The sequence below is a fragment of the Peromyscus californicus genome, unplaced genomic scaffold, assembly GCF_007827085.1.
Source record: "Peromyscus californicus insignis strain IS unplaced genomic scaffold, ASM782708v3 Scaffold_10__1_contigs__length_136768540, whole genome shotgun sequence".
Taxonomy (NCBI): domain Eukaryota; kingdom Metazoa; phylum Chordata; class Mammalia; order Rodentia; family Cricetidae; genus Peromyscus; species Peromyscus californicus.
The window spans coordinates 18,205,368-18,229,153 of record NW_026294391.1 but is presented as its reverse complement, the minus strand read 5'-3'; the positions used below and the strand labels follow the sequence as shown (position 1 = coordinate 18,229,153).

The window sequence follows — 23,786 nt, the reverse complement described above, 5'->3', positions numbered from 1 at the left end:
AGACTGACCAACTCAGCTGTCACCCATGCACACATCTAGGGCTTTGAGCTGGCACACTCCAACATCTACCCCATCTATGACCTGCTGGAGTGGGTGAAGGGACAGGTCCTATGGAACCATAGCTGCAGGATCTCCATGACTGGGGCAACAGCAGGATATCAGAGAGGAATGTCAGTGGGGGTCCAGTAATGATGGTGTACCAAAGTCAGAGGCCTTGAACCTGACCAACAATTCATTACACAATGAACATTTGCAAGTAAAGCTATTTGGACAAAAGGGTGTACTGCATGATACACAGCAGCTCCAGTGCCACTAAGATGAATGAAGGGGCAATGGAGAGGTGGGAAAGATAGAAGAGTAAGTAATGTTTTGTTTTTGTTTGCTTGTTAGTTTTTAAAATTGATACTGTTACTCTTATTTGTATCTTTTATCATTTTATTTATTTTTTAATTTTTCTTATTTCTTTTTTAGTTTTCCTTTGGGAGAGAGCCTCTACAAGGATGAGGGGCAGATATGGAGGGACTTGAAGATGAGTGGAATTGGTGTACATGATGTGTAATTCCCAAACAATCAATAAAAATTATGTTAATAATAAAAAAGGTGGAAATGACAGTAGAGAAAGAAGAAATAACACTGATCCTTCATAGACCTTGCAGTGTTGCTAAAGTTTTCCTGCCTGGCCCACAGTCAGGGCAAATCTCTCTCACCCGCCAGTCCCAAGCCGCTCAAACCCGATCAAGTAAACACAGAGACTTATATTGGTTACAAACTGTATGGCCGTGGCAGGCTTCTTGCTAACTGTTCTTACAGCTTAAATTAATCCATTTCTATTAATCTATACCTTGCCACGTGGCTTGTGGCTTACCGGTACTTTACATCTTCCTTGTCCTGATGGCAGCTGGCAGTGTCTCTCTCACTCAGCCTTCCACTTCCCAGCTCTATTCTCCTCCTTGTCCCGCCTATACTTCCTGCCTGGCCACGGGCCAATCAGTGATTTATTTATTGACCAATCAGCAACACATTTGACATACAGACCATCCCATAGCACTTCCCCTTTTCTTTTCTTAAAAAGGAAGGTTTTAACCTTTACACATCTCCAAAGTCAGCTTGGTATATTTGGGAATTTGGGCGTAGCTTCTCTTACTACTTCCTGCTGGAGGGGGGCGCTGTATCTTATGGGGACACAAAGAACATTTTAGGATTATGGAGTAGTCCATGAGGGTGTATCGTCTGAGCCAGTTGCCTTCAAACCATTCTGGATGTTGGATCATCTGGGCCATGGTGTCATCGGAGACCTTTCAGGTGGTCTTGGCTGGTCAAACCTGATGTATCTTAATCTGGAACAAATCCATAGCCTCTGGCTTTCTGTGGGAACAAAAGAGACTCTTTTCCAAAGCAACATATCCTTATATCCAAATTTTGAAGTCAAGGTATCTTTAAAATATATATATTGGTTTAACTCAACAGCTTTTACAATCAAATGTTTTTCTGCAGTTAAAAATCCCAAAGACAACACAATCCAGATTCTCTGTGTAATAGTCATCTTCACGTGGCTTATTTTTTATACTAATTTTACTGTCTCTTAAAAGACTTTATTTTTTAAAACTATGTATTTGTTTCTATACTGTATATATCACCTTTTTTGTCTCTTTCAAGCCTACGTATATTTTACACACATTTTAAACTATTACATCTGAATCTGTCTTATTGTGAATCTATTGCTTTAAGCTGCAGCAGCTGTGGCTGCTGGCTCCGCCCACCTCAGCTTCCCAACATGGCGGCGGTACTGTAGTTTTCCGCCAGCTTTGGGAGCTATCGTGGGTCTATGCTTTTATCCAAGCAGCGTGTAGTCCAGAAACCTCTTTTTTTGTTTTGTACTAGCAAAGGCTAAATTCATCAAGCAGCTTAATGTGCCACTTGCAGAGGCCTCATTCCAGCCATACTGCAGGTCGAGCGCGCACGCCAGCAACCCGCCAGTAGCTCAAACCGGCAGCTGCTGCTCATTTGAGAGAGACAATTAGGAAGCTGTTTTTAGCTCCGTTTTAGAATCTTTTTTCTCAGGTTTTAGGTGGAAACTCTTGCCACCACGTTGGGCGCCATTTGTTGCTAAAGTTTTCCTGCCTGGCCCACAGTCAGGGCAAATCTCTCTCACCTGCCAGTCCCAAGCCGCTCAAACCCGATCAAGTAAACACAGAGACTTATATTGGTTACAAACTGTATGGCCGTGGCAGGCTTCTTGCTAACTGTTCTTACAGCTTAAATTAATCCATTTCTATTAATCTATACCTTGCCACGTGGCTTGTGGCTTACCGGTACTTTACATCTTCCTTGTCCTGATGGCGGCTGGCAGTGTCTCTCTCACTCAGCCTTCCACTTCCCAGCTCTATTCTCCTCCTTGTCCCGCCTATACTTCCTGCCTGGCCACGGGCCAATCAGTGATTTATTTATTGACCAATCAGCAACACATTTGACATACAGACCATCCCATAGCATTGCAGAATGTTCAAGATGGGGGAATATTTTCCAGCACATTCTCTATGAGAATAATATTCTACCTCTAAAGCCAGGCTGAGCCATCACAAGGACCCCCACAGTTCAACATATGAAAAATTCCTCAAGAAAATATTAAGAATTCAAATCCAGCAAAAACATGCAAAACATGTGACATTATTTTTTGTGTGTACATGTTTGTTTTGAAGCATGTTTTCACTATGTAAGTCTGGTCTGGAAATCACTGTGTAGCCTTGTCCTGGCTCAAACTCACAGTCCTCCTGCCTCCAAGGGCTGGGATTTCACTTGCATACTAGCATGCCTGGCAGATTAGGCAACACTTCCAAGTAAGATTCCTCCCAGATATGTACAACATTCAAATTTCAGTTAACGTAATGTAGCATGTTAGTGTAATCAAGAACAAAGATTGTTTGATCATTTTGGCATTTCACAATATCCAAAACACAATTGTGATTAAAAGACAGTCAACAGGAGGCTTGTCCATGAATAAAAATGATTTTCCCTCTGGAATTGGGGGAGGGAGGATTAAATACAATACTTGAGTATGAAATTCTCAAAACCCAAAACATGGTCAAGAGACCAAGATTAGTGGCACATGCCTCTAATCCAAGCACTTGGCAAGCAGAGATGGGTGGATCTCTGAGTTCCAGGCCAGGCTGATCTGCATAACAAGGCTGTGTGTCAAAAGACAAAATGAAATATAGTCAACAACTTCAGAGTAGCAGAGAAGGCCTCTAACTTGTAAAGCACATAGTGTGCATTGTGGTGAAGGAAGAGGTGCTTTTTGCATAAGACTGAGGCCAAGACAGATATCTTTACACTTAGATGTGTTATGGATCATCTCCTCCAAAATGCATGTTGAATTTTAATCTGCATATGAGAGATTAAGAAATGGGGCTAGGAGTGGTACTTAAGAATTGATTGCATTCTTCCCTCATGATCGAGTTAGGATTTCATGCAATAATTGAAGGAATGGGAGCTGGGGATATAATTCAGTGAATAATAAGTTGTTTAGCATGTGCAAGGCCTTGGGTTCAATTCCCAATACTGAAAAGGAAGGAGGAATGAGAGAGAGAGAGGGAGGGAGGGAGGGAGGGAGGGAGGGAGGGAGGGAGGGAGAGAGAGAGAAAGAGAAAGAGAAAGAGAAAGAGAAAGAGAAAGAGAAAGAGAAAGAGAGAGGAAGGAAATATGGGATGAAAAGAAATACAGATGGATGGATAAGTGGGCTAAAGTGTTATCTGGGTGTAGGTCTATGTTGTATGTTTTTTTTTCTGGGGTGGCATGAGCAAGCATCTCTATTCACTGTGTATAGGGTACCAATGGCAGTCCAATGGAATGACTTCAGCCACATGCAGCTTGATGAACTAATGGCTTTAATTGGGTTGTTACTCACTAGAACATGGGCAACTTTCAGGCAGCTATGCCATACTCTGAGGAATTCTCCCCACCTACTACCATCAAGTTAACCCTCTTATATATTCTTGGAGAGAGGACTCATGACCCAGTTGGTCTTCCCCCACTTCCACAAGCGAATTTTTATAGGTTTAATCTTGTGAGAATCTTCTGCTGGTAATCATAGCTCTTCTAACTTCAAGACAGCAGTGGCTGTATTATAATTCCTGTAGGATGTAGTTTCACACCAATGTTTTATGAAAGTCAGTTAAGCAAGGACACTCCCATGCTCCATGTCTCCTTGCCATGTGATGGCTTCCTCCTGGTCCATTTGAGAACACTGCTAGCAAGAAGCCCCTTCATCTTAGATGAGGATCATAAACCAAAATAAATCTTTATATCTTATCAAGTTTGTGTTTGTGGTTCCATGTTATTAGAAACAATGAACAGACAAAGACAACATGTATTCTGATGGTCATAGAAGCATTATTCATGATGGGCCCAAAGTAGAAATATATACAAATTGGTGAAGGAATAAAGGAAAGGTGGCATATCAGTGAAGAAGAATATTATTGAATGAAGGACGTAGAAACTGTTGATGCTGATACTATAACATGTATGAACCTCATAAACTTAAGTTTGCAATTGTTTATTCATTTTTGTGTTGGGGATATTGTATATTCCAAAGCATATGTGTTGATATTAGAGGATAATTTGCAAGAGTTGATTCTCTCTTTCCACTCTATGGATCTTGGGGACCAAATTCAGGTCATCAGGCTTAACAGCAAGGACCTTAGCTACTGAGCCATTTCACTGGCCCAGAGCCTTCTTGCTAAGTGTCAAAAGACCACTTACTATGTGAGTCACTTCAAAGAAAATGCTCACAAAGGGCATTATACAAAGACAGGACATAGATTATGGATTGCCTGAACTTGGAGGTAAGCATAGAGATTGTTTGCCATATTATTTTTGAGTGGTAGAAGTGTGATAAAACGGGATTGCGGTGATAGTTACACAACTGTGTAAATTTACTACAAGTACTGTACACATAGTTGCATAGTGTGTCAATTATGCCTCACTAAAGTTGTCTTAAAATGTAATGCACATGTGAAAGTCATGGAGGAAAGGGTATACAATTATTTTTTGCCACCATCCCCCAATAGTAAGGAATGTCCCACTCTCTCTTCCTTGTTATGAGTCCTGCCTACTTATTCTGCTTCATTGCCTCCTCTATTCACATGTCATGCTCTAGTCAGACAGAGTCACTGTGCACACATGAGTAGAAAGCATGCTGGTGAGTTTCCACAGTGTGTGTGTGTGTGTGTGTGTGTGTGTGTGTGTGTGTGTGTGTGTGTACACTTGTTTGCATATGCACAAGCATCAAGAACAGATATTCTATGTGAATAGAACTATCAGCTTGCAATTCCAATATCTATAGGTAGGTTCCTATTATCAATCCTGTGCACCAATTTTTATGTATGTAATTTTCTGTTCATGAATCTCAAATACCTGGCTTTGATCTCCCTGGAAACCAACCTCAGCTCTCAACTTCAACCTCTTTTCCCAGGAAGAAATCAGAGTGGGGAGGGCTATTGTCTCACTCTACAGCCTTCTAACTGAGCTAGTGACCCGCTGGGGTTGAGAATCAGAGTGGTTTCCATGACAACAGTATTCAGATGCCTTCCCACCTGTAAAGTCCTTTCTGCCTGCTGGGTTAGAAAGTGGGAAAAGGGACAATGGAGAATGAACACACTGAATCCTGGAGATTGCTTTAAATGTGGCTGTAAAATAAATATCTCAAACATAGCTCTCTAAAGAGAAAGCACATCATCATTAAAAAGAAAAAAACTGACAACAAAAAATAAGGCTTTGGAAGCTGTGTTGATTAGTTTTTGTCAGCTTGACACAAATGTAGATTTATCTGGGAAGAAGGAATGTCAGTTGAGGAATTGCTTCTATCATATTGTCCTATGGCAGTGGTTCTCAACCTTCCTAATACTGTAACCCTTTAATACAGTTCCTCATGTTGTGGTGACCCCCAACCATAAAATTACTTTTGTTGCTATTTCAAAACGGTAATTTTGCTACTGCTATGAATCATAATGTAACTATCTGACATGCAAGATATCTGATATGCAACCCCCATGAAAGGGTCATTTGACTCCAAAGGGGTTGTGACCCACATGTTGAGAATCACTGTCTATGGACCTGTCTGTGAGGCATTTTCTTGATTATGATTGATGTGGGAGGACCCAGCCCACTGTGGGTGGTGCCACCTGTGAGCAGGTGGTCCTGGGTGAAAAAAGAAAGTAACCTTAAAAGCCACAAGGAGCAAGGCAATAAGTAGCATTCCTCCATGGTCTTTGCTTCAGTTCCTGCCTCCAGGCTCCTTCCTTGCTTGAGTTCCTGTCTTGTTATCCCTCAATGACGGACTGTGATTGAAATATTGTGATGGTTTGAATAGGAATGACCCCCATAGACTCATGTGTTTGAATAGTGCCATAGGAAGTGGCACTATTAGAAGGTGTGTCCTTGTTGATGTAGTCATGGCTTTATTGGAGGAAGTGTGTCATTGGGGGCAGGCTTTGAGATCTCAAATGCTCAAGCCAGGCCTAGTGTGGCTCACTTCTTTTACTGCTACCTGCAGATCTAGATATAGAACTCCCAGCTCCTTCTCCAGCACCATGTCTGCCTGCATGCTGCCATGTTCTGCCATGATGATAATGAACTAAACCTCTGAAACTGTAAGCCAGCCCCAATTAAATGTTTCCTTTATAAGAGTTGCTGTGGTCATAGTGTCTCTTCACAGCAATAAAACCCTAAGACAGATGTGTATACCAAATAAACCGCTTCCTCCCAAGATGCTTCTAGTCAGAGTATTCTATTTCATCAACAGATACAAACTGATCAAAGAAATATAGCACAGAAAACTAATACAAAGCCCAAGATTGCATTTGAAGACAAGACAGATAAAATGGAGTGTATGCTTGTGTTTCTTAACCTCAGATGTACATAACCTCAGTTCTGTACCATAAACCAGTTTTAGGAACTCTCTCCATAGAGATCCTGATTTGGTCAGTCTGGAATAGGGCCACAGCATGAATGTTATTTCACATTCCACTTAGGAAAGCCTAGACTGCAGCTGTAGAAATGGATCTGTGTTTATAGGCAGAAAACACAAATCAGACATGTGAAACCCTTCTTTAAAAAGGAAAGGTTTCGTTCATTCACTGCTATGCTGGGCAGACTTCTTAGGAAAAGAAAGAAGGAAAATATCTTGAAGTAAGTGTATGTTTTAAAAACTACACTGTCCTTGCTATTCTCTACATTGCTGAAATCACAATTTTGATGTTAAAATCCTACATTTGTGAATAAACCATATGGCTTTGTATTTCTTGGTACAACTCCTTCTTATACTTTGTTTTCAAAGTTAGTAAAACAGTGAGAAGATACCTTCATAAGACCTAGAGCAGTAATTTTTTCTTGAGAACTGAAGAGGGCTCAGATTTGTATCTGTTGCTGTGTAGGATTCAGCTGGCAGGCATATTTAATATGTGTGTTGAGTTGTATTTTGACCCTATAACAATATGTTGCCAAACTAACTCATGTGCTTTGATAGAATGCCAAATAGTACTAGGAATTTTATGATGAAAAATAAAATTCTGATATCCTTTGTTTCACACATACCCCAGATTTTCTCTTCTGAATGGTCATCTCTGTATTTCCAAATAACTGGGTTTACAATGTGTTCTGCTATATCTTGTTAGGCATTGCCTGTCGAGAGTTTTGATTGTGTATATAATTTTAAAAAATGATGGTAGGCACTAATTCCAAGGCCTTCCATAAGCTTTACCACTGAGACCCAGCCTCAGCTCTATCTGTTGAACTCTTATTGCAACTGAAAATTCCAACCACTCAGATATATTATTACAGGCCACAGGTCTTCTGTGTGGGTTTCATGCTAGGGACTACCCAAACATCTGCTTAGGATGTAGTCAGAGAGTTTCAGACAAGAATGAAGCCCTCACAGGAGACCTTACTGCACCTATGTCATCATGGAATTCATGGATGGCCTTTGCCAGAGCATTGTAGGGAAATACTATGGTCAATGACAAATAGAGAAAATTCGAGATAAGATAGCAGACTGGAGACTGCCTCTATGTGAGCTGGTAAAGGAGAGAACTAGAATAAGAATAAATACACCTTTTTGAGGTTTATATAGCTTTATTTAATATCCTCTAAAATTATACCTATGCAATAAACTTAAATACTCATTCCAACAAGGGCCTATAGAAAATTAAATATTATTCATTCCTCATGAAGGTACAGTTAGAGATTTTATATAGCACTTCTTCCCCATATCATTTACATACCTGTTTATTCCCATTTCCATCACCAACTCTTTCTTATCCTTAACCACTGAGTTTAGAAATCATTTTCTCCTGTCTCGTCATCCCAAACTCCCACAGCCCATGCTTCTACCATAGCAGGTGTTACATGTAATTGAACAGGTTTTTGTAAATACATCTATCATCTCCAAAATAGAACCTCCACAAAATCAGAAAGCAAAATCATCTTTTCCTATGAGTGTTTCAAACGTATTTTTTACATAGAATTCTGTAAGAGTTCATTTTGAATTCCTGATGGAGTTAGCAAGGTACATGAGTGTTATGGATTATCTAATAGTATATTCAAATACCTGCCTCTTTATTACAGAAAACAAGGAAGGATGACCCATATGTTCTCTACGAATATACTTTTTATCAGAGAGAAATAGAGGAGGAACTTTGGAAATCCAGAAAGGAAGGAAAGGGAAACCAGAGAAGAGAAAAAAAAAATATGGTATGACCCAGGGTAATAAGCTGGTAGAGAGAGGGGAAACAGCAGCCACTTTCAAAAGACAGAATCTAGGCAGTCCTACCCTCAGGACAAGCCTACAATCCTCACAAGCCTCGCGTATACTAACAGTTTTTGTTAAGAGTAGGTCATGTAGCAGATAGATGAGTGGTGGAAAGAAATCCCATTTTGTCATTCTATATGACCTGGATGGCAGTGGCCAGGAGCCATCTTGATGGAGAACCTATTGTTCAAAACTGAGCTACCTCCATGTGGGAGTGGGTTCTGAGATGAGGGAACATCCAAAAGTGGGGAAGCCTCAAGTTGGCCTGGCACAGACCCTGAGTGAGGTAAATCTCAGAGAGGCAGTTGTGAAGAGCAGGAAGGCTGAACACTCACAAACCCTTTAAAGGGTGCAAGTAGCAGGCTTAAGCTGGGAAGAGCATGAGAAGAGACAGTCCTACCCTTGGTGGCTGGGGAGCAGATCTCATCAACTGCAAACAGTTCTGGAGTTTGAAAGCTCTGAGCCTGAGGCCACAGAGTGGGTCAAAATCTGGAGCCACCCATCTGCCCTTCATTGCTGTTGGGCCAGAAATCTCTGAAGTTCAAGGGATGTACATGATACCCAAAGCTGCATTCCTCATATCAGCAGAGTGATTTAATGCTCAAGAGATCTGGGAAGTATAAGGACAGATCCTCTGCCTGAGCCTGTCTCAGTGCTTTGTTTGCTTCCCACACTCCAAATGCACTTGGGAGACATCCTCCAGCTAAAACACTAGCCACTCCAGGGAGTATTGTCTGGGGAGTCACGGGGCTGAGAGGATCTTCCCAGTCTGCAGAATGAAAAGCTAAATGTGGTTAACAGATCAGCTCATCCTACTATGTAAGGGAGAGAAACAACCAAAGAGGAAGATGATGGATATCAAACACTCATGCAATGCTCACTCCACAACACCATAAGCCACAGGAAAGACAAGAGCACACAGGTTTAACTGACCATCCCCAACCCCCATGATAACTGGCAGTATCCAATATTCGAAGATACAGTAAGAAGCTTCTCCAACATCTCATCTTTTCTTTTTGTTCCCTTATGATTCCTTCCCCTTTTCTCCTTAGATGCTTAGTGAGCCTCTTTACTGCATTTTTATGTTTTTCATGTTTTCATTTATTTCCCTTCACATAATGTGTGTGCCTTTTTCTTTTGCTTATGCAATATCCTAGCTAGCTTCAATTTTGATTGAGGAATTGCCAAGATTAGATTGGCCTGTGGCCACATCAGCAAGAAACAGTCTTGGTTGATGATTGATGTGGGAGGGCCCAGCCCATTGTGGGTGGCACCATCTCTAGGCAGGTGGGCCTGGGGCATAGTAGAAAGCTAGCTGAGCAAGTGAGAAAACAAGTCAATAAGCAATGTTACTCCTTAGTTTCTGCTTCATTTCCTGCCCTGACTTCCCTTAATGATGGATTGTGACTTGAAATTGTAAGCTGAAATAAAGCCTTCCCATCTTTAAGTTGCTTTTGGTCAGAGTGTTTCATCACAGCAACAGAATGAAACTAGAATATGAACTTTTTCTATGGTGGGGGAACAATATTTTCTTTTCTTCTGTTTTATTTCTTCATATTTTAGGAATATTTTGACTTTACTGTGTTGGGTAATAGCCTCAGGTCATGAGGAACTGAGTCAGGCTGTACTGGGCAATGTCCTCTAGCCATAAAGAATTGCTTGGCCCCAGTCTGACTGTTCTGATCAACCTGTAGAAACAATATGGCTATTAAAAACAAGGTACCCTACTTCTAACCAAACCACAAAAGAATAGATGTAACTTCCTGCTAGATAGATAGATAGATAGATAGATAGATAGATAGATGTCCCTCAGGCCCTCTAAATGTGCTCAACCTTAATCCCACAGAAAGCTTAGGACCTCTTTCTGTTCCAATAAAGCAGTTTGAGCATGTTGAGATCAATCTGTCTGCTTCTTTGCCTCATTTTTCTTACATCTGGTGCCAAAACCCAGGATCCTTTTCAGGTCCGCTGGGCAGAAATCCCTCCTTCCTCCTTCCTACAGGTAATTCCTTCAGGAGCACAGACACCCTATAATCTCACTGTGATGGTTTGAAGAATGGCCCCATAGGAGAAAGTATGTCACCAGAGACTAATAGAGTTGAATGCTTGATCACTAGGGAGTTGCACTATTTGAATTAGTGGATTAGGAGGATTAGGAAGTATGGCCTTGTTGGAGAAAGTATGTCACCAGAGGTGTGCTTTGAGGTTTCAAAAGCCCATTCCAAGCCCAGAATCTCTCTCCTGGCCAGTGGATCTGGGTGTATCTCTCAGCTACTTCTTCAGCACCATTTCTGCCTGTATGCTACCATGTTTCCCACCATGATGATATTGGACTAATCATCTGAAACTGTAAGCAGGCCCTCAATTAAATGCTTTCTTTTATAAGAGTTGCCTTAGTCATGTTATCTCTTCACAGCAATAGAACACTGACCCAAGACATTCAATATATAGGCTAAACAGCCACCAGTCCTAATTCTGCCTTCATGAATAGTGCAAGTTCTATGGATGGAATTTCAATTCTTATGACTTTGTCGGTGCTCTGTGTAAATCCAGACTGACACCAATCCTCTTCTCTTCTCTTCTCTGAATCCTCCCCATTCATCTTCCCCCGACCCTTCCTTTGACCTCTTCCTCCAACATTCTCTGAACTTCAGGCTAAGAGGTCTTTCACCATTTGGTCACTGCTATCCACACACACAAATTCTACAGGACAAGGTAACCATCCATCTGGATCTGACTCAAAGATGTGTCAACCAGACACCAGAAGCTCTGAGAACTTCCCATTCCTTCTCGGATCACAAGAGATTCCAGGAACCTCTCACAGTTAACTAACTTTGAGAACTCCTGTAGCCTTTTGAGTGTGGTGACCCCCACCCCAACTCTCAGTTTTAATTTTCATCTTTCCCTTAAGCCTGGGGATGCCTTAGGCAGTAGGATAAGACTTTCTGCCAGTTCTGCCTGTCATTTAAAATTCAAACCAAATTTTTTAAATGGGCTCTAAAAGCTCCAGCTTAGCGAGTTCCAGACCACCAAACTCACTTAGTTATCTACTCAAATCTGGCCACAGTACTCTTTCAATGATGGCCATTTCTGGTCCCAATTCAAAACTTTCAATTTTGACATTCTGACATATCTAGACAACCGTCTCAAACTACATGGCAAAGGGTCTGAGGCCTCTCCCCCATGTGACCTTCTCCCCAGCCTTCTCATTCCTACCACTTAGCTCACACCTACAACCACACCCAGAGCCTAAACTAAATACAGCTTGGAAGGAAAGTGGAGATAAAATCTACACTGGGCCCTAATGCCTGCTGTTTCTACTGGATCTCCAAGCCTGCTTTCCCTAACTGAGATAGGGTGATCTTTTTGTTCTGGCGACTTCTTTGCCTTATGTCTTTGGTCTGCCTTTGTTTCTGCCCCACCAAGCTCAGATACTCTTGCTTTTATTTCTATTTTCAGTTACTTGTTAGTCTCTTCAGGCTGCTGCCCCCATCTGCAGATACACACAAACTGGTTATGGAGGAGCAGATCACTGGGCTCAGTCTTAGAGAAATTCAAATGTCTTTGGGATATGCATAATATTGAAAAATTGTCACAGGCTGTTTTATTTCACTGAAAAGCTGGCTCTGGAGACAGCTTGCTTCAGCCCAAAATATATTTCTCTCAGCTTCCTCCAGAGCTTCTATCTTGGGTCAGGCTGGACTCCTGACTTTGTGACAGAGAGAAAGAGAACAACAGAACCCAGGAAAAAGACAATATGAGCTTGAAAACAGCTAAAAGGTAAACTATTTCCAATACAGGCTATTATTGTTTATGGTATAAAGGTGTCTATAATAAAGCCAGCTAACAATATGCTCATACATGGAAAAGATAAAAAGGACCCTCTGTCTAAAATCTCTCAATAATAACTCCAGTATCATAGTTTTTTTTAAAACATCAATTTATCTTTATTGCCAAGATTTATAACAAATTATTTAAAAGTAAAGGCCAATTTTTAGTCCTCATTTAGTTACTTCCTCCATTTCACTCTAAGCATACTAAAGTCGAATATGTAAAAATACCTGTTAATGCTCAACATTATTTTAATATATTTGATTTACGATGTGAAAATTAAATACTCAGTTGGTACATCAATTGTCAAGCAGCTTATTTTTATAATTCAGAAATAATTTCTCAGGACAGTCAAAAGACAAAATTAAAATTCAGGGACAGTCCATGTTTATCACCTAAAAATCTTGATTGACCAAAATTTAAAATCAAACAGCCTTGATTCCATAATACTTACTTCAAAGAAATTTAATGTATGGTTTTTTGAGAAATACTTTCAAAGATACCTACATTCCCGGCATTACCATCTGATAACTTTTATACTATCTTCTGGCATTACATCTGGTGATACTTTCAATCATAATTATGAAGGAAGTCAGGTATCTACGATTTATATGGTCAAAGTTTAGTTACTACCAGTTCACTTATATAAGCCAAGTGTGCTCACCCTTCCCCAGTTTTTGAAACTCTATGTGTTGATTTTGGTTTATCCTCAATATAAAATTTCTATGACACTTTTAACATACCACAAAAATTGATGACACTTTCAGGGCAAAGCAGAACTGGACAGTCCTTCAGTGCTGCAACACTGAACTAACTGCTCTGTTATGCTGCCTGGCTGAACACTGACATTCTTTAGTTACAAGACATCTACCTACATGAGTTTAAAAATTGATCTGCACAAAAGAAATTAAAAAAAAATTATATACAGCAAATTGGTTTTTAAAAATACAAAAATAACATCTGTCACTTCTGTCATGCTGACAACCTGACATATATATGCATGCGTGAAAAGTTCCAACTCGGTCATCTGAACAGCTGTGCTCTAATATGATGAAGAAACTGCCACTACGTTTTCACACTGACAGAAGGTGTATTCAAAATATCTCATATACTAAATACTGCAATAGTCTCTGCACGTATAAATGCTGGTTATAGTTATATAGTTTTTGCTTCAATTAAAAGTGTCTTAAGCTAACATTAAGTGCACTAAAATTCACAACAGTTCAGAAATCTATGACCTTACAATAAAGAAATCCAAAACGTACAACTATAAAAAGCAAGGAACATTTACTGCCATGCAAGACTTTAAACTGAAAACTGCAAGGAAATGCAATTTAAAACAGCAAGCTCAAATATATGTAACACTCAAAAGGGTCAGCAGCGAGTTCTACCAACAATAGACTTAAAAAAGAAAATACATTCTCTTTGCTGGTATAAATCGTATCTTCAAATCTTAGAACAAGCCATCTGTCCTCTAGCTTAAGAGATTAGCTCTTTTACAGTTGTTTTAATGAAATCTTTCCTCTCAGTTAAATCATAAGCAGGATAATTTTCATATACCTCTTTGCAAATCTGCTTCATTGTGACTTCCTCCAAGTTAGCATCAGCCAGTAATTTCTTCACTGTTTCCTTTAACTCTTCATCTGTAGGTGGTTTTTTCAATTTTTTAATTAATGGTTCATCATCAGAACTATCTTCAGATTCAGACTCTTTTTTGGAACTGTTTTGATTCTTCTTGGTGGTGCTGCTATCTGCCTTCTTAACATTAGCACTTTTTACAGACTTCTTACTTTTAGCAGCAGCTTTCTGTCTTGCTTTTTCTTTTTTAGATGTCTTTTTTGGTGGTTGCTCCTCTTCACTTTCTTTCTCTTCATCTTCTGAAGACTCTTCCTTATTTTTCTTCTCATCTTCATCACTACTAGATTCATCTGACAGAATTTCAGGACATTTGGTTTGCTTTGACTTCCTTGTTGTTCCAGAACTGTTCCGTTCCTTTTTACTACCTTTGCTTGAGGATTTTTTGGGTTTTGGCAATGGTTTGCCAGAAGGCTTTGGATGCATTAAGAAATTCAAGATCCTCTTCACTAGTTTGCTGTTCACGCCTGATCTCTCTAAATCAAGAACCTCACAGATGCTCTTTAGCATCGCATTCCTAAACTTTTTCAGCATTTCTTCCTTCTTTTTATACTGGGTACTGCCTTTTTCAAATGGAAAGCCACTGAACTGACCCACATTCTTCTTTAATGAGGATACTGTGCCTGGTCTGTTGTAAAGCAGTTTGTGTAGATTTCTAAGTTCATCTGTTTTTTTCTTACTCAGAAAGAAATGTATCCTTTCAATATCACATAGTTTCTGACCCTTCCCTTGTTCAATTGTAAATGGCTCTCTTTGTAAGGAAGACACTTGCATTGTCAATCTCTCTACTTTCTTCTTTTCTCTCTTGCCTTCCACAATGAGGCTCTTTTCTTTTTCTTCCTCCTCGTACTCGTCCTCGTCCTCTTCCTCCTCCTCCTCCTCCTCACTCTCGTCCCTGGCGCCCGGCATTTCGGGCTCCTTCTCGGACGCGGGCTGCGCCGGGGCGTCCTCTCCCTCTGCGGCGGGGGCCGCCGCCGCCGACATGCTGGGGGCCGCGGGTGCGCACGAGGAGGCCGCGGCTGAGGAGTAGAAGGCGCGCGGGCCGAGGTTCTCGCGCCGCGCGCTCGCTCGCTCCGCTCTTCAGAATCAACAAGATTTTCAAAATCCAGTATCATAGTTTTAACCAGGATCCTTCAACTAAATTCTGTTAGATGATGTAAACATAAATTTAATGATAATTTTGATTTAAAAAAAACTCTACATGATGAATAAGTTATAAAGGCTGTCTTTTTTTAATAAGGCTTATCTGAAAACTTATAAGGCCTAATGGTTTAACAACTATACATATGTAATATTAATTCATCATGTTACTATATGTGTGTAATTTGGATTCAACCTTCTCTTATTAAGGTGGTGTTATACGGTATCTTCTAAGATGTGCAGTTGCCATCTTCAGAACTCCAGTTGTGCCTGCTTAAAATAATTACAGCTAAACTCGTTAAATGTTAATGTTCCTTCAAATAAGGAGGATATAGACAAGGTCATTGGACTTTCCCCTGAGTATCCAGCCACATCTCCCGGCTGGCTGTATGCAATTAGACCCTAATTATATGAGAGCTCAGGGTTTTCTAGGTGTACAGGATATAAACTGAAAAGGAAGAGGTCCATCTATGCAACACTGAAAAAGCTGTTATATATACTGAGTAAGGGACCCAAATATTGCCTAACACATCCCCTTAGAAAAATTTCTTACAACAAATGATAAATTTATTGTTACTGTTATGTCTCATGATATTTACATTTTTTAATCAAGAGAGATTCATATCTAAAAGTTAAAATGGCTAAAATGACTAGTTCCCTGAATACTCCCTCCCTCACACATTTCTTGGTTCTTATTTATGAAAAATGTTCCCCCATTCAAGATCATGGGCATATTTGAAGCTCTTACTAAAATGTAAACTTTCTTTCTCTCAAGAACTATAGGAGTATTATGAGGGTAGTTTAAAAAGGCTTTAAAATTCCAATAAAAAAGTTAACTTAAAAACCTACAACAAAAGAGGTTAAAAGTTTAAAATGCATGTACAGGTCATCTTAATTTGCTACTGCATGCCATGTATAAATTTTTATGGTTAAAATGGTCTATTCATGCTAACAAAATCTGACTTAAAGATGTATATCTAACACTATGTCTTTGCTAACTTTGTTAAGATCTAGCTATTTGGAGAAACTGAATAAAAAAACCAACTGTGATATATTGAAAAAGTACATTATAAAAAAATTGGAAAAATGAGGTTCCCAGTCTCTCTATGGACAATATCTATGACTTAAAGTTTATTTTGATAGTAAAATTGTAATTTTAAGGCTCAAAATCTTAACAAAAATAAAATTATAAAGCCCTAAACTTATGAGAGCTACTAACTTATTGTAAACAGTTGTTTGTTTGTTTGTTTGTTTGTTTGAGACAGAGTTTCTCTGTGTAACAGCCCTGGCTGTCCTGGAACTCGCTTTGTAGACCCGGCTGGCCTCCAACTTACAGACATCTGCCTGCCTCCGCTTCCTGAATGCTGGGATTAAAGGCATGGACCACCATATCCAGCATAAACTGTTAAAGATAACTAAGACATAAAAATTAATGGTCAGTCACCTTATAAATGATCAAATTCTTTAATGTACTCAAAATTGTGTTTTTAAGCTAATTTGTACCTTGAATTATATAGTCTTCTGTATATGTTATCAAAGTTAAGCCTAAAGCAAGTAACTTAAAAAAGTTTAAAGTAAGCTTAAAATTAATGTAAAATAATATTCAAAATATGTATATAAAAATTGTTTATAAAAAATTAAATACTTGACTAAGATGAGTTAAATTTACAATACCCTTGCGTGGCTGGACATCCCTAGGCTCAAGTAGTACCTTTCCCTTGGGTAGGACACAACCCCACCAGAATAAATTACATGGTAGCCTTATTACAGGATAATGATGCACGGAAAATAAGACCTGCCAAAAGTCTGCTGCTTCTACCTACAGCTGTGTAGGCCTTACCAGCTCTGGCTGTGTAGGCCAAATGAAAAAACAACCTCCTTCAAAATAGAAGATTAATTATTCCTTGTGTCGCATATGACAGGGGGATGGATTCTCTTGCCCAGTTATGGATCTTAGAGTCTACATCCACATCCTAAATGTCTAAACAACAGAGAGGACTTACAATTAGCAATTACTCTGCCCTCAATGTCTCCCAAACTGACATATGAGGACGCTTTGAACAGGGGAACATTGTACCTAAGGCTACCACCCTACTGGTATGGGACCTGCATGCTAGTTCAATTGGCCATGCCCTCTACTCTGGATTTCAGCTCTTCCTCTTAACAAAAGCTAATTCCAGGGTCCACACCATAATCGCCCATGTTTCATGATTAAAGGAGGCTGCTGGATACTGTCATCAAACTCAGTTTGGGGGAATTATTCAGACTACCTAAGTAGTCTAAACTATTCTAGACAATCGTATAAAATGACTCAATAGGATTCTGTTTCTGTTTTAAATTGCCAGTTAGATTCTGAGTTTGACTGACTACTTTTACAAAGCTTCCTGGTGCTTGTTCCTTATGCAGGAGTCTGATGTAACATACATGTAATTACAGATATCTCATCCTTCTACAGAGTTTTGCATGGTCTAACCAGCTGTACAACTCTATTTAACCTTACTAAATGAAACTTACGTTCATTTCATTTCTTAATGTTTCCTACAGGTTGTACAGTTATTACCTCCTGACTTTTGCTCTAGATTTTTGCCATCTGTTAAGTTTTGTTGTGGCTCCTTGGATGGACCTCTTCTGAGGCACTCTAACTGCTGCCCTTTCTACATTGCCCCTTTTGTCAGCTTGAAGAAAAGACTGTGTACCAAGCCCCTAAAAGAAGTTCAAGTGACCTCTGAAGGGGAGATCCAACTCATCACTTTTTTGTCACCCTGGGCATTGTTTTCTGGACTTTGAACTAAAACAGTTGGACTAAAGCCCTTTCTACAGCAATTAACCACTCTGCCTCACCAGTTCTCAAAAGCCTTAGAGAAATTTCCAGGGAGTTTAACATCTGTATTAGGCAGGGTTCTCTAGAATAGCAGAACTTATATGATGAATCTCTCTCTCTCTCTCATATATAGTTGGAACTAACAAGCTACACTTTTGTGTTGCTAGAACTTCAACTATGGACATCTTTAAATGTGGAAAGTTAAAAATATTAGAAATTCAAAGCCTAAATTATCTTGGGCTATTTTAGCCTATTTAATAGCCCGCTTTTCTCTGTGTGTGACTTAACATTCTGTGATGAGAGCTCTAAAACTACCTAATAAAATTAACTTTAGAGCCATCTATAACACATCCAATTTTATTAAAACTTATCCTTATACTCTGATGCCTTCCCCACAACCTCCCCTAACCTACTTAAAAATACCAAAAGTATACTGCTTCAGTGTGGGGCCCCACAAGAGTTTCCTAGTGAGATCTGAGCTTGATTTACCCAGCAGGGCTGTATTAAGGGATGACTTGATGTCGTGCATGGTTACCAGGTGATTGGGAGGGTCTGCACTTGGCTGTGCTAGGGGAAGGTCTTTTGCCCCACCCCTTGGCATTCCTATAAAAAGCCCTTTTGAAGAGACAGAAGGGATCAGTAGATGTTGATCCAGGTCCTCCTCAGGGTATTCTGTGTTTCTGTCTGTTCCTCTCCCTACTATATTTCTATCTAACATTTCTTATCCCTCTCTCCTTAAAAGTACCGTGGAAAAATGTGGGAGCTGGCCTCCCACACTTCAGAGTGCCTCTTCTATTATTAAGTTCTCTATTTACCTCACCCCATCTTCATATCAAATTCTATTCAAAACTCTTAATAGACCTCCAGACATATACCAGACTATTCCTTAAACAATTTCTTTGATCCTTCTATCTGTATGTCCTTCTCCAGCCCACCTGCTGACCTAGTTGACCTAGGGTACAACTACACAAATATGGATGCCTTATGCCTTTCTGATGCACAAATCTGGATGCTAGCCTCTGTCCCAGAGACCAATGCTAACTACCTGCTCCAAAAGTGAAAGCCTTGCCTCCATCCTATATCCTCAGGCAGCTCTAGGAAGCCAGAGTCTCAACTTCAGTGTCCACTGATGGGGGAATATCTTTCTGTACGCTGCGAATATGTGTTGCTCTGATTGTTTGATAAATAAAGCCGTTTGGCCTATGGCAAGGCAACTTAGAGGCAGGCGGGAAATTCAAAGAGCGAGACAGGAAGAAGGCTGAGAGAGATGCAGTGAGCTGCCCAAGGAACAACATGTTCCTTGGGATGCAGGTAAAGCCACAGAACATGTGGTGATACATAGATTAATAGTTATGAGCTAATTTAAGATACAAGAGCTAGCTAGCAAAAAAAAGCTTGAGCCATGGCCATGCAGTTATAATTAATATAAGCCTCTGTGTGTTTACTTGGGGGACGCGAGTGGGAGAGATTTGTCCCAAATGCTGGCAGGCCAGGACACAGGAAATCTTCCAACTACAGTCCACTATCCCTTTGGGTCTTCTCCTCTATGTGCCTTTCCTAGAAAATCTTTTTTCTATTTCTTTTTTCATGTAAACAAAAAAGCTGGAAATGTAAACTTATGAACATTTATTTAAGACATTGGTCACTCTAGTGGCCAGATCTCACAGCATGCAGAAATCAGGCAATGCCCCCTCCTAGAGCTCACAGACCCCTGCTAGGAAGATTAAAGCACGTAAATTTCCAAGGGAGAAACAAACCCAAGACAAAGGAGACCTAACCATGCCTCCCTTGAAGTCCCTGACTACAGGGATGACAGAGCAGGGCAAGCAAACATTTCTCCTTGTCTTTCCAGTCCATAAGCTTGAGTTATGGTCAACCTAATGCCTCTAAGCCACATATCATACATAGCCAAGCCATATGCTTTCCTAGAGTGCTCACCCCCTGGGGCAGTATTTCAAAAGTTAGCTCTTCCCTTTGTTCTCTGGGACTTTGAAGTATACATCTTCTTGCCAGTTCACCCCAGGGCCCCCAATAAGAGTGCACAGGTAAATAAAGAAGTCATCTCAGTGCCAGCCTATTGAACCAGGTCACTGTTGCTGGACACTGCCATGACCACTGTTTTCCCCTTTAACATACAGTATCTCCCCTGATGGATAATTATGACCCTAAATAATTTTTAACTTCATAGCACATTTTGTGCCACTTCTGTCAGTTTTCATGTTATGGTCATTGGTGATGCATAAATACAAACACATGTTGTATTATGGTCAAAATGTTAAAAATACAAAGCAAAGAAACAATATTAAAAGTCAGAAGGCAAAATTACCAACTAACCTTCAAATGTCAGAAATGTCACAATAGCATCAGATCTCTCACCAGCAGCATTCAAAGCCAGGACATTATGGAACAATAGATTTCAAGTCCTAAAAGCAAATAGCTGTCACCCAAGATTGCTATATCCATCAAAGCTATTTTTAAACTTGACAGAGAAATAAGGACATTTCAAGGCCAGCACAAACTAAGCCAGTTCATGACCACCAAACTAGCACAAAAAAAAAAAAAACTTAAAAGAATACTGTACACACAGCAGGAAGAAAGGCAAAATTACAAAAGCACAGAAAAAGATGTATTTCATGAGGGGAATAGCTAAACAAACGGGAGCCAGGAAGAAATCCACCATGTCCATCAATCATCAGTGGATGAACAAATCTTAATACTAACAAGAGAGAAAGTGAAGAACAAACAATAATCCAACTAGCCAGAAAAAACAAATTTACAGGAATCATTAAACATTTCCCAATAGGACCCATGGAGAGGTTCTTCTGGGGTTGGTGTTCTAAATGCCTCTTATGTTTGAATGTCTAATTCTTTCTCAAGATTTGGGAATTTTCTGCTATAATTTCATTGAATTGATTTTCTATGCCTTAGTTTCTCCCATCCTGCACATCCTTTTGTTTGGCCTTTGGGTCATATACCAGAGGGCTTAGGCTGGGGGCTGAACTTGATACCAGAAACTGAGGTAAAACTAAAGATAGGATGGGGCTGGAGAGATGGCTCAGCGGTTAAGAGCACCAGCTGCTCTTCCAGAGGACCCAGGCTCAATTCCCAGCATCCACATGGCAGCTCACAACTGTTTGTAACTCCAGTTCCAGGGGATCTAACACTCTTCTGGCCTCCATGTTCACTGATGTGGTGCACATATGTGCATACAGGTAAAACACCATATACATAAAATAAAATGAATTAATTTGAAAAAGATAAATGTGGTGGCACGTGTTTGTAATCTCATCACTGAAGAGGCAGAGATAGGCAGGTCCCCTGAGTTCTGTTCCCAGTACCCATATTGGGAAGCTCACAACTGCCTGGAACTCCATCTCCAGTACATCCCTTTTTCATGGTACCTGAACACACACACACACACACACACACACACACACACACACACATCAGTCAATGAAAAAAATGAATCTCCTTTTAAAAGGGTGAATAGTACTTAAGGAATGACACCCATGTGCATGTACATGCATATGCATGTGCACACACATTTACCTACACACATGCACAACACACATGCACACACACAAATAAAATGGAAACTAAAAGAACAATAAATAGAATTGAAGAGTTGGCATGGGGGGCTGGAAAGATGGCTCAGTGGTTAAGAACATTCCACATGGTGACTCACGGCCATTCGTAACTCCAGGTCCAGGGGCTCCAACATCCTCTTCTGACCTCCCCAGGCAACAGGTATGCACATGGTACACATACATATACATATACCCAGGCAAAACATATACATAAAGTAAATAAATCCAAAAATGATTTAAAGGATCAAAGAGTTGGCTTCCTAAAAAAAATAGAAAATATTTTCAAACCCTAGCCAAATAACTAAAAGAGAAAGAACACCCAAATTAATAAATCAGAGATGAAAATGGGGAGATTACTAAAACAAAATTCAGAGAATTATTAGAAAGTACTTTGAATACTTATATTTAAAAACACTGAATGAATCTAGAGTAAATTTCTAGATACACCTGATCTATCAAAATTAAGTCAAGAACATGTAAATAACTTAAACATATCCATAACCACCTACAGGATGAAAAGTAATAAAATGATTTCTAACAAAGAAAAGCCCAGAACCAGATCAATTCATAGCCAAAGTCTACTAATCTTTACAATGCTCCTCAAACTATTCCACAAACTAGAAAGGGAATGGACACTACCAAACTCGTTCTGTGAAGTCAACATTCCTGGTTAAGGATGCGACAAAGAATGAAAACCATCAGCCAATTTCTTTGATGAACGTAGATGAAAGAGTTCTCAATAAAATTCTTGCAAATCAAATTCAAGAACATGTGGAGATTGTACTTCATAACAAAGTTGGTTTCATTCCAGGGATGCAAAATTGGTTCAACATACACAAGTGAATAAACGTAATTCAACACATAAATAGATGTAGGGATAGAAACTAGGTGGTCATCTTAACCAATGTAGAAAAGGCCTTAAACAAAATTCAATATCCCTTCAAGTCCTGAAGAAAGCAAGAACATATCACAACTATTCAGGGCTACATACAACAAACATAAAGCTAACATTTCCCCCAAGTACTTTAAAAACTGGGAAGAGACAAAGTTGCCTACTCTCCCCTCTTACTCATTATACTGATAGAAATTTTAGCTAAAACGATAAAATGAGAGAAAGAATTTAAAAAGTACAGATGAAAAAAGATATCAAAGTATGCTATTTATAAACATGATCTTGTTCTTTTAAAAAAAAGATTTAAAACTGTCTATAAATATCTTAGTTATGATAAACATTTTTGTCAAAGTATCAGGATACAAATCAACTTACAAAAATCAGTAGCTTTTCTATATACTAATAATAAACTTGCTGATTAAGAAATAAAAGAAATAATCTCATTCACCATAGCTTCAAAAGATGCCTGTGATATGCTTGCTACCAGGGACCCCACAGCCACCACCTAGGTAGACTACCATTGTAGAGAGGCTAAGAGGAGGTGGCTGAATGTGGGGAGGAGCAGAAATGGAGAGTGCTGGTTTGTGCCATCTGTGGTTGCACGGGTCCTGTGGTAGCAAGCACCTCCACAGTGAAAAAATTAAGGCACTAGAGAAAGAAATTGAAGAAGACACCAGAAGATGAGGAGAATCCCCATGCTCATGAATCAGTAGAATTAATATTGTGAAAATCATTATATTGCCAAAAGGCAGTCTATAGATTAAATGCAATCCTCTCAGAGTCCCAATGACTCTGAGGTAGAAAAAAATCCTGAAACTTTTATTTGGAATCACAAAAGATCTGGAATAACTAAAGCAATCCAAAGCAAGAGAAAAAAATGATATCACCATACCTGATTGCAAATTAGATTACAGAGCCATAGTAAGAAAAAAATAGCATGGTACTGGCACAAAAAATGAACATAGACCCATGTAATAGAGGGTCCAAAATAAACCCAGTTAACAGCTACCTAATTTTTGGTAAAGCAGTCAAAAACATTCATTGAAGAGCAGACATATAATGGTGAGAAATAATGGG

At 39.6% G+C, this 23,786-nt stretch overlaps 1 protein-coding gene across 1 annotated transcript; it reads right to left on the bottom strand.

Moving 5' to 3' along the window:
• Positions 1–5,233: 5,233 nt before the first annotated feature.
• LOC128124797 (protein DEK-like) lies at positions 5,234–15,353 on the bottom strand. Its single transcript, XM_052761515.1, has one exon. The coding sequence runs from the start codon at positions 15,251–15,253 to the stop codon at positions 14,114–14,116; it is 1,140 nt and encodes a 379-aa protein (XP_052617475.1). The 5' UTR covers positions 15,254–15,353; the 3' UTR covers positions 5,234–14,113.
• Positions 15,354–23,786: the final 8,433 nt, after the last annotated feature.

Coding starts and splice junctions, on each gene's coding strand:
- LOC128124797 (XM_052761515.1), bottom strand. CDS start 15,253: ATGTCGGCGGCGGCGGCCCCCGCCGCAGAGGGAGAGGACGCCCCGGCG.